The sequence below is a fragment of the Adiantum capillus-veneris genome, chromosome 3 (assembly GCF_014529385.1).
Source record: "Adiantum capillus-veneris isolate H3 chromosome 3, ASM1452938v2, whole genome shotgun sequence".
Classification (NCBI taxonomy): Eukaryota; Viridiplantae; Streptophyta; class Polypodiopsida; order Polypodiales; family Pteridaceae; genus Adiantum; species Adiantum capillus-veneris.
In genome coordinates this window covers 37,162,796-37,178,186 of record NC_140933.1, presented here as the reverse complement: position 1 = coordinate 37,178,186, position 15,391 = coordinate 37,162,796, and the positions used below count along the sequence as shown (strand labels likewise).

The 15,391-nt window shown below is 44.3% G+C and overlaps 1 protein-coding gene across 1 annotated transcript in view; it reads left to right on the top strand.

The window, feature by feature from the left end:
• The window catches only part of LOC147460761 (Zincin-like metalloproteases family protein), a 66,576-nt gene extending 51,582 nt beyond the window's left edge, over positions 1–14,994 (top strand). The window contains exons 11-20 of the mRNA XM_086508465.1: positions 11,654–11,774; positions 11,897–11,969; positions 12,057–12,164; positions 12,239–12,336; positions 12,420–12,465; positions 12,560–12,659; positions 12,857–12,930; positions 13,111–13,218; positions 13,305–13,385; positions 14,322–14,994. Coding sequence (XP_086364591.1) covers positions 11,654–11,774; positions 11,897–11,969; positions 12,057–12,164; positions 12,239–12,336; positions 12,420–12,465; positions 12,560–12,659; positions 12,857–12,930; positions 13,111–13,218; positions 13,305–13,385; positions 14,322–14,441 — 929 coding nt within the window. The 3' untranslated portion in view covers positions 14,442–14,994. The remainder of the gene's footprint in view (positions 1–11,653; positions 11,775–11,896; positions 11,970–12,056; positions 12,165–12,238; positions 12,337–12,419; positions 12,466–12,559; positions 12,660–12,856; positions 12,931–13,110; positions 13,219–13,304; positions 13,386–14,321) is intronic.
• Positions 14,995–15,391: the final 397 nt, after the last annotated feature.

Here is a 15,391-nt window from a genome sequence, read left to right as displayed (position 1 = left end):
GTCATCTTCAATGAGAATTGCATGCACAAACAGCCCACAAAGGTCGAGGAAGTGCGCCGGGTTGTTTTTCGTGAAGATGTTACATATGGACAGCCAAGAAGGCCCAATGTTCAGCAGCCTTTACATGCTGAAAATGGTGCTGAAAATCAGCCATTAGCTGCTGAAAATCAGCCCCAACAAGTTGCCATTGATGCACCACAGGTAGGGGAACAGGTTGATGCTCCTAGACCGCCCGTTGTTGCGATGCAACCGGCTGAACAGCCTGCTGTTTTTGATGGTTTACAGGCTGAAAATCCACCTGTTATGGATCATTGGGTGCGTAGATCTACTCGGGTGACAAGGCCCCCCGATAGATATGAACCGTCTTTGGACTATGTCATGCTTACTGATTGTGGTGAGCCGTCTTGCTATAAAGAGGCTATGCAACGTGAAGACAGTAAGAAATGGTTCAAAGCAATGGTTTCGGAAATGCAGTCTTTGGAGAAAAACCATACATGGGACTTGGTTGATTTGCCTAAAGGGCATAAGGCTCTGCCATGTAAATGGGTTTACAAGACCAAGGTCACATCTGATGCTTCTTCTAAGTACAAGGCACGTTTGGTTGCTAAAGGGTACAAGCAAAAGCATGGTGTTGATTTTGATGAGATTTTTTCTCCTGTTGTAAAGCTTGCCACATTACGTCTTGTTTTAGGCTTGGTTGCTTCTGAAGATATGGAGTTAAAGCAAATGGATGTCAAAACAACGTTTTTGCATGGCTATTTGCTTGAGATGATCTATATGATGCAGCCAGAAGGTTTTGTGTCAAAGGGGCAAGAGAAGAAAGTATGTAGACTCTTGAAGAGCTTGTATGGTTTGAAACAGTCTCCCCGTGCATGGTATCACAAGTTTGATACATTCATGAGGTCTCAAGGATACAAAAGAAGTAATTCTGATCACTGTTTGTATATCAAAACGGCAAGTGATGGATCTCTTCTATTGCTGATTTTGTATGTTGATGACATGCTTATTGCGGGTAAAAATGTCACGGAGTTGGATGCATTACAGCAAAGCTTAAAGAATCGCTTTGACATGAAGGATCTTGGTAATGCTAATCATATTTTGGGCATGCGTATCTCTCGAGATAGACTCAACAGGCGTCTGTATCTATCTCAACGAGATTATGTTAATAAGGTGCTACATCGTTTTCATATGGATGGGGGAAAGGATCTTGGTACTCCGCTGCCTCCATATGTAAAAATGACTGCACATGACTGTCCAAACACAGATGATATGCGGGCTGAAATGGCCAAGATTCCGTATGCATTAGCCGTTGGCAGTTTGATGTATGCTATGGTTGCTACACGTCCGGACATTGCATTTGCGGTGGGAGTGGTAAGCAGGTACATGAGCAATCCTGGCAAAAAGTGAAGAAACTTGGAGGGCCTTAGATGGTTAAGTGTAGGGGCTTGAGTTTTAGTAAAGCTCAAACATTGTAACGTGAGTAGCTAGAACACTCATTACAAGAGCAAACAACCCAAATCCCAAATGCAAGTTTCAAAGGAGCCAGACCAGTGGGCGTACCAATGGATCATGCTCTTTCGACATTGTCCATTTCATTTCAGTATAGTACAACCCAAACATCAGGAGGCAGGTCACATACACATTATACATTTACACCATAGACTGACTTGGTTTATACAGAGGAGATCTATAGTCCTCTATGCATAGCTGGTCCTGGCCTCTCAGTGGAGGAGTGCACCACTTTATTGACTGAGACACTGCATAGTGCAACATCAGAGGCATATCCAACACTCAGCCGGCGGGTCGGAGGCGACATTTTGGGAGCATGCCCCATAATAGTTGGTATGATGAGGAGTGCAGAGAGATGAGAGCCCGGCTTCAGAGGGATCTTCTTTTAGGGGTCATCACTTACATACAGACTGTCTTGGATTGCTTCCCGGCTCCTTGTGCGACGGAAGAAACGAGCTTACTTGGCCCAGATGGAGTGAGACTTGTATCAGCTGTTCTTGAGTAGAGACTGAGGAGAGCCATGGCGATTCTTTCATGAGCACTCCCCTCCCCCATGATTACTTCTCCTGATGTGTGGGGCCAGTATGCGACATCGTTATATAGGGTTCTTGGACAGGACCCCCTTTCAGATCCTACAGAGCCATGCCCACCTACCATCACTCTCTTTACCACTGAAATGGTAAAGAGAGCCATTGACAAGATGAGGACCATCAGGGCATATGATCATGATGGTCTAGTAGCAAAGCACTCATGCTCTGATATACTCGTAGAGGTTCTTGCAATGTTGTTCAATCATGCCTTAGATGAGCGGTTACCTGAGACTTGGAGGTTGTCTACTATTGTGCCTATCTTCAAGGCAGGTGATCCTACAGAGCCTGGGAATTACCGCGCTATTATGGTTGGACACACATTGGCACGGTTGTATGCATCCATTCTTGAGTAGTAGTTGAGTAATTGGGCAGAGGGCCAGAGGTAGGAGAGGTTTCTCCACTCTTAATCATATTTTGACACTTCAGAGCCATCATTGAGGAGGGCAAGTCACATGGGAGACAGATTTATTGTAGCTTTGCGGATTTTTGCAAAGCATTTGACATGGTACCGAGAGCTCGATTGATGTGCAGAATGGAGATGGGGGTGCCCACAGTGTTGATTTGGGGGATTATGGCTCTATACAGATCAGTGACCCCGGAGGGGATATCTGATTTAGTTCACTCCACCATTGGGGTGAAACAAGGTTGCCTATTGTCTCCTACTCTATTTGGTATGTCTGATGATGAGGTGTCTGCTCTATACAGACAGTGACCCCGGAGGGGATATTTGATTTAGTTCACTCCACCATTGGGGTGAAACAAGGTTTCCTATTGTCTCCTACTCTATTTGGTATGTATGATGATGAGGTGTCTGATTACATTGACAGAGAGGGTGATAGAGGTGCCCAGCTGGCAGGGACGTGGATCCCATTGTTGTTATATGCTGATGATATTGTGTTGATCTCTGACTCACCAGAGGGTATGTAGCGATAGTTGGACGCATTACATAGTTTTGCAGAGGATAGTGGATTGTCTGTAAACCTTGGTAAAACCAAGGTTATATAGTGTTTAACACCACACCACAGTGGATCAGGAGGTCAGCACCGACTTTCACATATGGTCAGGAGATTGTAGAGTATACAGATGCATACACTTACCTTGGGGTTGTCTTCATTGGGCCGAGGTTTTCTTTGGAGAGAGCAGCAGAGACTAGACTGACTAGAGCTTATCCGGCCTTGGGAGGCTTGGAGAGGACGTGTTCGTAGGTTCAGTTCCACGAACCTTGGACAAAGTTATGGCTTTTTGATACTTTAGTAGCCTAAGCTATGATGTATGGGGTGCATATATAGGGACCTTCTGTAGGCCAAGACGGTTGGAGACGTATGGAGAGGCTCTTGGTACCTATGATCTCTCGACTAATCAGAGCCTAGGCCTCCGTACCCCACGCTATCATTCGAGCAGAGCTAGCTGCCCCTCCTATGGAGATTGAGGCACTTACCAGATCAGTCTCCTTTGTGCACAACTTGTGGGATACTACTAGAGACAGGTATGCTTGAGTCTTCCAGACAGTTAGCTCTTCAGGGGGATATTGTTGCTTTGTGGCCTTCCGCAAAGCCTTCGATACAGTGCTAGAGCTAGATTGATGCACAGAATGCAAGAGATGGGGGTTCCAAAAGAGTTGATTTGGTGGATCATGGCTCTTTACAAGTCAGCAGTGGGACATGTACGCACTCGAGAGGGGATTTTTGATTTGATTCACTCCATTATTGGGGTGAAACAAGGCTACTTGCTATCTCCTACACTATTTGGCATGTATGTGGATGAGGTTGCTGACTACATTAGAGGGATGGTGATAGAGGAGCATAGTTGGCAGGGACATGGATTTCACTACTATTATATGCTGATGATATTGTGCTGATTTCCGACTCTCCGGAGGGGATGCAACGTCATTTGAATGCCTTGTACACGTTTGCCCACGATAGTGGATTGTCTGTTAACCTAGGGAAAACCTAGGTTATCGTGTTTAACACCACACCACAATGGGTCAGGAGGTCAGCACCTACTTTTACATATGGCCAAGAGACGGTGGAGTATACAGATGCATACACCCATCTTGGGGTAGTCTTCAATGGACCGGCTTTTTCATTGAGGAGAGCATCAAAGATTAGATTGACGAGAGCTTATGCAGCTTTGGGAGGTTTGGAGAAGATGTGTTCGTAGGTTCAGTTTCAGGAACCTCGAACAAAGCTGTGGCTTTTTGACACTCTAGTGGCTTCAGCTATGCTCTATGGGGTTCAGATTTGGGGGCCCTCAGTGGACCACTAGGGCACATCTGGTAGCACTGATGGATGGAGATGTATGGAGAGGCCTCTAGTCTCTATGCTCTCTTAGATGATTCGGGCTAAGGCCTCAGTGCCACATGAGATTATTTGGGCTGAGCTAGCTGCCCCTCCCTCGTAGTTGAGGCCCTTACTAAATCAGTCTCCTTCAGGCATAATTTATGGGACCTTCATAGAGACAGATATGCTCGGCTAGCACTTGAGTCATCCCGACAGCTAGCGCTACAAGGGGACACAATATGGTGGTATGGGCAGATGATATCATGGTTTCAATCACACGGCTTCAACATGGATAGATTGCCTCCATTCTAGTACTCCTTGGATGCACCCTCCCTTTCTCTCACACGGATGGAGACCACTAGACTTATACGTCCGGATTTGATTCAACTAGATACCAGAAGCACATGGATACAGCCAGTGCAAGAGTTGGGCACAATGATGGCTTTCTATAGAGTGCATCTCCTCCAGCTAATAGAGGATGGATATATGATCAGACCGGCCTATATGGACACTCATTTATCCTATGGGATACAATGTGCTATTGGTCAGATGCGCACATCATCGCATCAGCTAGAGATTGAGACTGGCAGATTTAGGAGAGTACCGACTGAAGTCAGGATATGCCAGTTATGTCATATAGAGCCAGAGACAGAGTTACATCGCATTTGTCATTGTGCGGTATAATATGAGATACGAGGCCGCTTTCACTGTCTATTCAAAGAGGGCTTTGGACCGTCTGCTAGAGTCATGAGATATCAGGATCAGAGATGCCTCGGGCTAGAGCATCTCAGACACAGGGAAAGTCTCTTGAGGAGATCAAGTAGTGGGAGACATTCACTGAGGGAGATCACTGACTTCTTTAGAGCAAGGACTAAGCAGCAGACTCCAGAGCCCACTTCTACTAGGTATATTAGTGGACAGAGCCACTGGGCAGAGCCACTGAGCTCGGGAGACCTAGACGCCCACGTCTACGGGGGAGACCACGACATCGACAGAGGCTCCACCAGAGAATCAGGACTATTCTAGCACGACATGGGAGATGCCCAGTACGATTATTTATAGAGGCGGACATTGACGAAGCTCTTCAATGACCGATGCAATACTTTCTCGGACAACGCCGGATGCCGGGCATCCTCGGGTATGGATAATGATGATGATGATGATGATGATGATTTTCAGGCTGATGATTTGAGTCTTTTAGTTTTAGTCTTTCACTTCACTTCATTTTATTTTTGTACCCAGATATTGGATTAGATCCATAACGATTGTATCAGTTTGGTCTCATAGGTCATTTCGGTCTTTTGAAGACGTCTATTATAACATTTCATTTCATTTCTCTCTCTCTCTCTCTCTCTCTCTCTCTCTCTCTCTCTCTCTCTCTCTCTCTCTCTCTCGCGCAGGTGGCTGATGTCGTCCTCCTCTTAGCAGCACACACTGGTGTAGAGTCACAGTAGGCAGCGCGCGCGGTTTGGGGAGGGAGCAATACAGCAGGACGTCCACGCAGGCAGCCCCATGGCGAGGAGCTACTGCAGCCCCATTGCGAGGACTCTCTCTCTCTCTCTCTCTCTCTCTCTCTCTCTCTCTCTCTCTCTCTCTCTCTCTCTCAGTGAGGCAGTGAGGCAGCGGGTTCACGCAGGAGACGCGGTACTCGCAGACACTGGGCGCGTGCAGTCCGTGACTCCCTACGCGTAGAAGGTCCTCGGCACCCCTCCTTTACCTACGCGTAGCAGGTCTTCCATTTTCTACGTTAAAGTTTAAAGGTTTTCTAAGCCTTGAAATAAACTTTTAAAGTTTAAAGGCTTATAAGCTTTAAAATAAACTTTTAAAGTTTGCCTTATTCTCAGTCCCTTACCTTAGTACCCTACCCCACATTTGCGGGGCGGGTTCGATGGATCCGCTTACCGAAGGAAAAGGGCCGGGTGTAGATAGCTACACCACCCCAAAAAAAACAACAGCCACATTTAAGCGGAGAAATAGAGATACTGTACTATCACCAGGATCATTACGAGTGGGGAAAACATCCAAGGTACATGATGAACTAATGATGGAGAAGGTCCAGATGATGCTCAAATCAGAGCTAAACTACATGAGAGATGACATCAGGAAGGAAAGGCACGCGAGCGCGGAGAGCTACAGGAACTCCATGTATGGAGACATGATGAGAGAACTAAGGGGAGAGACCCGGGGGATACAAAATGAGGAGATTCAGATCTTGAAAACAGAACTACGAAACCTAATCAAGGCCGAAGTAAATGTAACAGAATGCGTTATGCAAAAGAAACTCGATGAGGCAGTAGCAAGTTTCGAAGCATGGAGAACAAATATGGAAAAGCACATGAGGGAAAAAGATGCAATAATCGAGGAGCTAAAAGGAGAACTTGCGGCCTGCAAATCTGCAACTAAGGAGAAGGGAGACGACCAACCTTCGGTGCTCAAGGAGCTTGAGGACATGAAGGATCAAATGAAAGCTCTACGGGAAGAAGATGAACAGAAATCGAAAACGGCATCCTCATGGGCGGAACGTCTTTTTAAGACATAAGAAAAGGTTGATGAAGCAGAGAAATGGATTGAGGATGCGAAGAAAGGGAAGGCCCAGATGCTCGAGACCACACCTACTTCTACCATTATTAATATGACAATTGAGGAAGAGCAGAAAAGAAAGAATCGGGCTCTACATGTGCGGGTAACAGGACTAAAAGACAAAGAGAATGTAGATGAAGAAGTGAAGGAACTGCTACAACGCATGGGCATCACAGAGCCTACTCACAGAAGTGCATGGAGAGTGGGCAAGAAAGGAATCGATGAGAAGGGAAACGTAAAGGATAGGGCACTTATTCTCCGCTTCCCGAATATAGAAATAAGGAAGGAATTCTTAAAGAAGAGGCCAACTCTTAAGAAAACCGGTATCTTCCTGGGAGATGATCTTACATTGGCACAAGTGGCACACATGCAAGAGTTGATGCCAGAGATCAAGGTAGCAAGAGAAAAGGGAAAAATCGCCTTTTATAGAGGAGGGAAAGTAGTGGTTGTGGAAAAGCTCTCAGCATGACGGTGCGAGACCTATGGGGCGACGCTACAGATAGCGGCGTGGAATTGTAATGGATCATATAGGCTAGATGTAGGTGCCTTTGACGATAGCTTTAGGGACAGAGACATAGTTTTCTACTCAGAGACACACCAGATACCGGGACAGCGTATGCCACATGTGAAGGGTTATTTATGGGAAACAGCTAGTCGACCAGACAAGAGATCTCTACAGAGTAGTCGGGGTTCAGGAGGTGTAGCAATTTTATTTAAAGAGGAGCTGAAGCCACTACTACAGATTATCAGGAAAGATGAGCAAGCAAGGTATATGTGGGTGAGAATGAGAGCCGAGACAGGTAGATTTCTATATATCGCTATATGCTACTTCCCTCCAAGTACCTCAGTCTACTCCTCACCTAAAGGACAGTCCCCTTTCTCCATATTGAATAATGACATATGGGAGTTCTCTAGAGATGGAGACATCGTTCTCTTAGGAGACTTTAATGCCAGAACGGCCAACTCTCAAGCAATATTCTATAATACTTCTGAAGAAATGCTCAGAGAAGTGGATTTATCACGGAGGGGGCTTACTAGAAACTCACAAGATAAAGAACACACTGAATATGGGAGACATCTCATGGAGATGGCAACCATACATGGTTTGGCCATACTTAATGGTCTAGAGAATTTCCCGTTGTCTGGGGGATTCACATGCTTCCCACATAGGCATGGGGCCAGTACAGTGGACTATGTCATGACTTCACCAAGCTTTATTTCTAGTATCAAGGAATTTAAGCGGGGACCCAAACCGGTTGGGATTGCAGTGGATCATGCTCTCTTGACCTTATCAATCTCCTTCCAATACAATGCCTCTCAAGTACAAAGGAAGAAGACACACACAAGATATACTTTCACACCAGAAACTGACTCAGTCTATGTGGAAAAGATCTATAATAGGATGTGGGCAGCCGAGCCAGTATATACTGTAGAGGAGATTACTTCTCAGTTAACAGAGATACTACATGGAGTAGCACAAGAGGCATACCCACATACTCAACCTGCTCAGAAGAGAGGAGCTGGGAACATGCCTCAAAACAGCTGGTATGACGAGGAATGCAGAGAGACGAGAACCCAGGTCCAGAAAGAGCTTACACTTGGGATCATCACATATAAGCAGTCTCGGATTGCTCTTCGACGTATAGTACGTCGCAAGAAAAGGGCATTTTTAGCCAAACTGGAGAAGGATTTATATCAGCTCTTCTTGAGTCAGGACTCACATGAAGCATGTCACTTATTTCGAGAGCACTCAACGCCTCCGACGATTACTTCTCCTGAGATCTGGGGTCAATATGTAACATCACCAGATCCGCTAGAGCCATGCCCTACTACTAGTACTTTCTTTACTACGGAAATGGTGGAAAAATCCATTGATAAGATGAAGACAAGAAGAGCATATGATCATGATGGTTTAGTAGCAGAACATCTGATCCATGCCAGGGATCTACTTTTAGAAGTCCTTGCTCGTCTGTTTAATCGGGTCATGTGTGAAGGATTACCTGAATCTTGGAAATTATCTACTATTGTACCTATTTTCAAGTCAGGGGATCCTATGATACCCGGGAACTACCGTACCATTATGGTAGGTCACACTTTGACCCGATTGTACGCATCCAGTCTTGAACAAAAATTGAGTAGATGGGCGGAGAATGAGGGCATAAGAGCAACAGGACAAGCTGGATTCAGAAGGGGTTATTCCACTTTAGATCATATTCTTATGCTCAGAGCCATTATTGAGGAAGGAAGAGCAAACGGGAGAAGGATGTATTGTTGCTTTGTGGATTTTCGGAAAGCTTTTGATACAGTACCAAGGGCCAGATTGATGCTCAGGATGCAAGAGTTAGGAGTCCCCAAAGAGATTATATGGGGGATCATGGCTTTATACGGGTCAGTAATGGGGTATGTACGTACTCCAGAAGGGGATTCCGACATTGTTGATTCCACCGTTGGAGTAAAGCAGGGATGCCCATTGTCCCCTACTTTATTTGTTATGTACATAGATGAGGTATCAGATTACATTGATAGAGAGGGTGACAGAGGGGCTCAACTTGCAGGGTCATGGATCCCTTTGTTGTTGTATGCAGATGATATTGTACTGATAGCAGAATCACCAGATGGAATGCAGAGGCAACTAAATGCATTACATAAATTCGCGGAGGACAGTGGACTGTCGGTAAACTTGGGTAAAACCAAAGTTATGGTGTTTAACACCACACCGCAGTGGGTTAGGAGATCGGCACCTACATTTACATATGGCCAGGATACAGTAGAGTACACAGATGCATACACATACCTTGGGGTGGTATTTGGAGGACGGAAGTTTACTCTTAAGAAAGCAGCGGATGCTAGATTATCCAGAGCCTCTGCGGCCTTGGGAGGGTTGGAGAGGATGTGTTCACAAGTGCAGTTTCAAGAACCACGAACAAAACTATGGCTCTTTGATACTGTGGTGGCTTCGGCTATGCTTTATGGGGTCCAGATTTGGGGACCATCTGTGGATCAGGATAATTGGAAGTCAATGGGGAGACCTTTGGTATCTATGATTTCCCGAATGATTAGAGCCAAGGCCTCCGTACCACACGCGATTACCCGAGCGGAACTAGCTGTCCCTCCGATAGAAATTGAAGCTCTTAGCAGATCAGTGTCCTTTATAGATGGTTTATGGGATACAAATAATTGCCGATATACTAGATTGACCCTCGAATCCTCTCGACAATTAGCAATGAAAAGGGATACATCATGCTGGTATGCGCAACTGTCCTCGTGGTTTCAGAGACATGGGTTCAGTATGGAAAGATTACCCCCCTTCCAATACTCTCTTGAGGCTCCATCACTGGCAATTACACGAACAGAGATTAATAAAATCATCCGACAGGATCTTATACAATTGGATACTAAGAGGACATGGGTAGACCCTACACAAGAACTAGGTACGAAGATGGCCGAATACAAAGAAAACTTCCTACAACTATCTGAAGATGGATTTGTGATTCGCCCGAGTTACATGGATACCCACATGTCTCATGGTTTGAGATGTGCTATTGGTCAGATTCGCACATCCTCACACCAGTTGGAAATTGAATTTGGCAGATTTAGGGGAATCCCACCCGAGAGCAGAATTTGCAAGTTGTGCGGGATGGAGCCGGAGACAGAATTACACTTTATATGCCATTGCACAGTATACTATGAGATACGGGGCGTTTTCATTGCCTCTTTAAAGAAGGCTTTGGACCTCTAGATAGAATCATGCAATACCAAGATCAAAGATGCTTAGGCTTGTACCTACTGGAACTACATCGGCACAGGGATAATCTAATGAGAAGACAAAGAGCACTACAGCGTTAGAGGCAGATCACAGATTTCTTCGGATCGAGAGAAGCAGGAGTGGACGGAGAAACAAGAGGCCAACAGCCAGCACAAAGGAGTACCAATATTCATACCAAAGGCACCCTAATTGACAGAGCGACTGAGCTTAGGAAATCGAGACGACCACAACCAAGATGGAGAAGCACACTCCATCGGAGGAGACTACAACAAAGGATTAGAAGCATTCTAGCCAGACACCTAGAATGCTCCTAAGAAGTCTATTTACTACTTTGTATTTAGTTTTTCACATTTAGTTTCACACTTTCACACTTTTCACACTTAATACTTTAGTACTAAGGTACCCAGACATTGTAACAGATTCACCACTTTTGTATCAGTTTGGTCTCATAGGTCATTCTGGCCTTTTGAAGACGTTTAATATAACATTTCATTTCATTTCATTTCTCTCTCTCTCTCTCTCTCTCTCTCTCTCTCTCTCTTTTTCATGATGGCTTAGTGGCTGAGCACTTCATGCAATAAAACCTTTCATTTCATTTCTCTCTCTCTCTCTCTCTCTCTCTCTCTCTCTCTCTCTCTCTCTCTCTCTCTCTCTCACTCAGTTCAGTTGTTTTGAAGTGCTAAATGTCTGTTCCAGTCTGTTCTTTTCAGTTGGCACCTTCCCCCCCCCCCGCCCCCCCCCCCCCCCCCCCCCCTCTCTCTCTCTCTCTCTCTCTCAGTTCAGTTGTTTTGAAGTGCTAAAAGTCTGTTCCAGTCTGTTCTTTTCAGTTGGCACCTTCCCAATATAGCACAAGGTTTCAGTTTGCGTTTTATAAATTTTAACAAACAAGTGACTTTCAACTCTGTTCTGATGCTATAAATTTTGGTCAGGTCTCAAATTTCAGGAGATCAGAAAGAAGTATGTTTGGGCTGAAGATGTAAGGGAATATGCGGTTCTTGATGCAGAGAGTCGGAAGTCTTTGGGATTTGTATATCTGGATCTTTTTACTCGGTACGGTGTGAAGTGTTTGCCTTTATCGGTTTATATTGTTCAAACTTCATGCAGTTCTAATGAAGGTGAAAGTGTGCTTTGTGGTACAAAATTTCATCGAACTTTTTCTTAAATATGTTCAGTGAGGGTAAATACAGCCATGCATGTGTAGTCCCCCTTCAACCTGGTTGCGACCTTGGGAATCGCAAGAGCCAGGTACGTAAACTAATGCTAGAAGTGTTGTGTTCATTATATACCAATGATGATACCTGGGCAGTGTGTATCTTACATTCACTTTCATAGGTACCGGTGGCTGCTCTCCTAATGAACCTCACCAAGTCTGTTTCCAATGTCCCAACACTGCTCAAACATTCAGAACTCGTCACTTATTTTCATGAATTTGGTCACGTGGTATATCTTTATCTAAATAGTCCCTCATTTACCTTTAACATATTGGGGTTACTTATATGAATATGGATGGGCAGATGCATCATGTCTGCAGCCGTGCCTCTTTTGCAAGATTTTCTGGCCTCCAAGTTGAAAGTGATTTTCGAGAAGCCCCAAGCCATATGCTTGAGAACTGGTAAGATGCCCATTACCAACCATCAGCTAAAGCTATCTCTGCCTCAATGTTTTATGACATCAAGAGTCTTTGGAAACTTCCAGGTGCTATGAGAGAGAATCATTGAAATTGATGAGTGCCCACTGGAAGGCAAGTGCTTGAATGATCTTTCTGCTTGAATTAATACACATATTCTCTTCAAGAGATAATCAGGCTGTACACCAATGCTTAAAGTTTGTCTCAGGACCCAAAGGCAGAGATTACGGATAGCCTTTGCAATTTATTGAAATCAAAGAGGAGATCTTTTCCTGCCCTAAGGGCACTAAGAAATCATCTTTTTATAGGTATTATAGACACGAATATTCACATATACTTTTAGATATTAAAATGAGTATGATTGGGACATTTGTGGATCACGTGTGAGATGGTTTATAGGTTTTCAAGACATGAATTTTCAGGCATCCGTTTTTGTATGTTAAATGACTTGTACCCAATCAACACACGAAGGAACAATGTGTATATTTTATCTGTGTTTTGGCAGGTTCACTTGATTTGATTCTACATACGGAGGAGAGAGTAGATACGGAACTAGTCATTAGAAAGCTGTATCCTGAGGTACCTTGCTCTTTCAAGAGTTCTGGTGTTTGTGATCATGCTCTCATCTTAGCTGTTACTGGAAGGCTTTAGCTATACAGAAATTAGGTTTGAATGCAGGCTGAGCTCCTGTTTGTTTATCATCTGAATATAGCAACATAAGCAGTTGTAAGCTAATATTCAACGTTTGTTGAGTTCAAGGTTGTTTTGGGTATGCCAATGCTGGAAGGGACAAACCTTGCAGCATCAACATTACATCTCATGTCAGGAGGCTGTGATGCATCCTGTTATGCCTATTTATGGAGTGAGGTATCGGTTTGTGTAACGTCTGGTTTTGTTTTAGAATAAAAGTGAGTTCACCTTTTAACAGTATTTTGGTCACATTTCTGACACAGGTCTTTGCAGCGGACATGTTCGAAACAAAATTCAAAGGAAATATAATGAACAACATTGTGGGCATGGAATTTAGAAACAAGGTTTGTGTGAAAAAAATCTGTGAGAGTAGGCGGAGAGAGTAATTGCTATCTCCTCATACTAATTATCGTTAAATTTAATATGAGAATCACGGTCAGTTGGTCCCTTAGTGCAAGCCCCTGAGGTCCAGGTAGTCTGCCCTGCATCTCCAGAGTTATGACAAAAATACAGTACGCAGATCTTTGTATCGATGTATGCTCGTGCGTGTGGGTGTGCCGGCGCATATATTAAGACCTAGTTCTACACCCACTGTTGCTATTGTGGATGCCATAGTACTTAGTCACTTCTATGCATGATGGAGCTGATGGTTATATTGTCTCGCGGACTACCATGAGTCTATACCTTGCACTTCCCTGTAAAGGTGAATCTGGGCTTATTCATCTAGGTATAGATGGTGTTGACATGATGTTATGCGTGTTATGAGATATAATGTCAGCAGTGGCTATTCCTGTGGCTAAAGCATCGTAGCTTTTATTGCTATAAATATACGGAAAGCATGATTTGTAGGTATCCATGGCCAGCCTAGAGACATTGAAAGGTGCAGGATTTCAGATAGAATATGACAGCCTTCCGCAATGCTACGATGAGTGATGTATGGCAATGGCCTGCCTCAACCTCTTCTGGTATCTGGTCAAGATATCCTCAATCTGTCTGTGCTCTGGAAGAGATAGGAATCAAATCATAGGATTGCTCTTTCATTGCTGACAATCTTTGCTGCGTATATGTACGTGTTAGTCATGACCACTGCTTAACAATTACCGCCTCCTAGTGAATTTTTGTTAAGGTTGGAAATTATTTAGGATAATGGTCATTAGAAGGTATTCTGTTTTGCGGGCATTGTCTGGGTTGCCTTTAATGAATCCAATAAAAGTCGGATGGGTTGTCATGTATGGGTGCACAGGCATCTGGGGCTTATGTGTTGATATGTATGGGTGCAGGTATTGGTTCCGGGGGCAACCAAGGATGCCATTCAAATCCTGACAGATTTTTTGGGCCGAGACCCCTCGGTGGATGCTTATTTGCGGATGAATGTGTTAAACCAATTTGATGATTTGTAATATGCTCAGCTGTCCATTGCCCAGCTAAATCTTGTAAGGTGTGCACGTTATTCACATTACCGCAAAGGTGTAACGTGGGCTTGTCGGAGAGGTTCTACTTCAGCTTACAAAGCCAGGCGATGCTGGGAAAGCCCTTCAAAATCTCCAAAGGAGTTAACTTCTGTGGGCTTTCTGAGAAACAGAGGTGGCTATGGCAGAGCTTATTTGTTCTGTCCCACTGGAGCTCCATGTTGTAACGCAATTGTAAGGTGCAACAAACCAGTTGCTGCAATTCATTGTCATGTGGCATGTGGATTGCTAGCCTATGCCCAGGGTTACAGATGGTTGGGCAGGTCATTATGTACATGCAAACACCCATTTACGAGCACACATCTCATTATGTGACTAAACCTGCGCATCATACTCAGGAATGTTAGTCGGAGGCATCTTCCGGATGTAATGCAATGTCATTGGCTTGCTTACTCTGGTTTCTCGGTAAAGTGTCAAAAATGTTTACTATCGTGAAATGCTATGTCTAATTAAAGTTTTAGAAGTAGGAAAAATTAGTAGTTTGTGGTTTGTGAGGTAGTGGCTCTCCCTTTAATTCTGATTGTAAATGCCAGATATTAAAGATACTGGCTATAATTGGTTGAAAGTCTTTAAGGAAAGGGAAATCTCTCCTAAAGGTATCAATCAAAGGAAAGAGAGGCTTATTGAGGTAGGTGCGACTTTCTTGAAAGCAGAAATTGGGAGTTTGTCTGCATGTTCTCCTCTGTTGACATTACTGATCATACTTCTTTATTATTGAGGCTAGAAAGGACATTTTACCTTGTGCATGCCATCCTTGGGGTGTGCAAATGGTTAACTATATTTTGGCCTTCGAGACCCAACGACCTATTACAACTGTTGTAGAGGTCTCCCAACTAGAACTAAAGTATGCTTTCAAATGTAGGAGGTAATTATGCAATGTG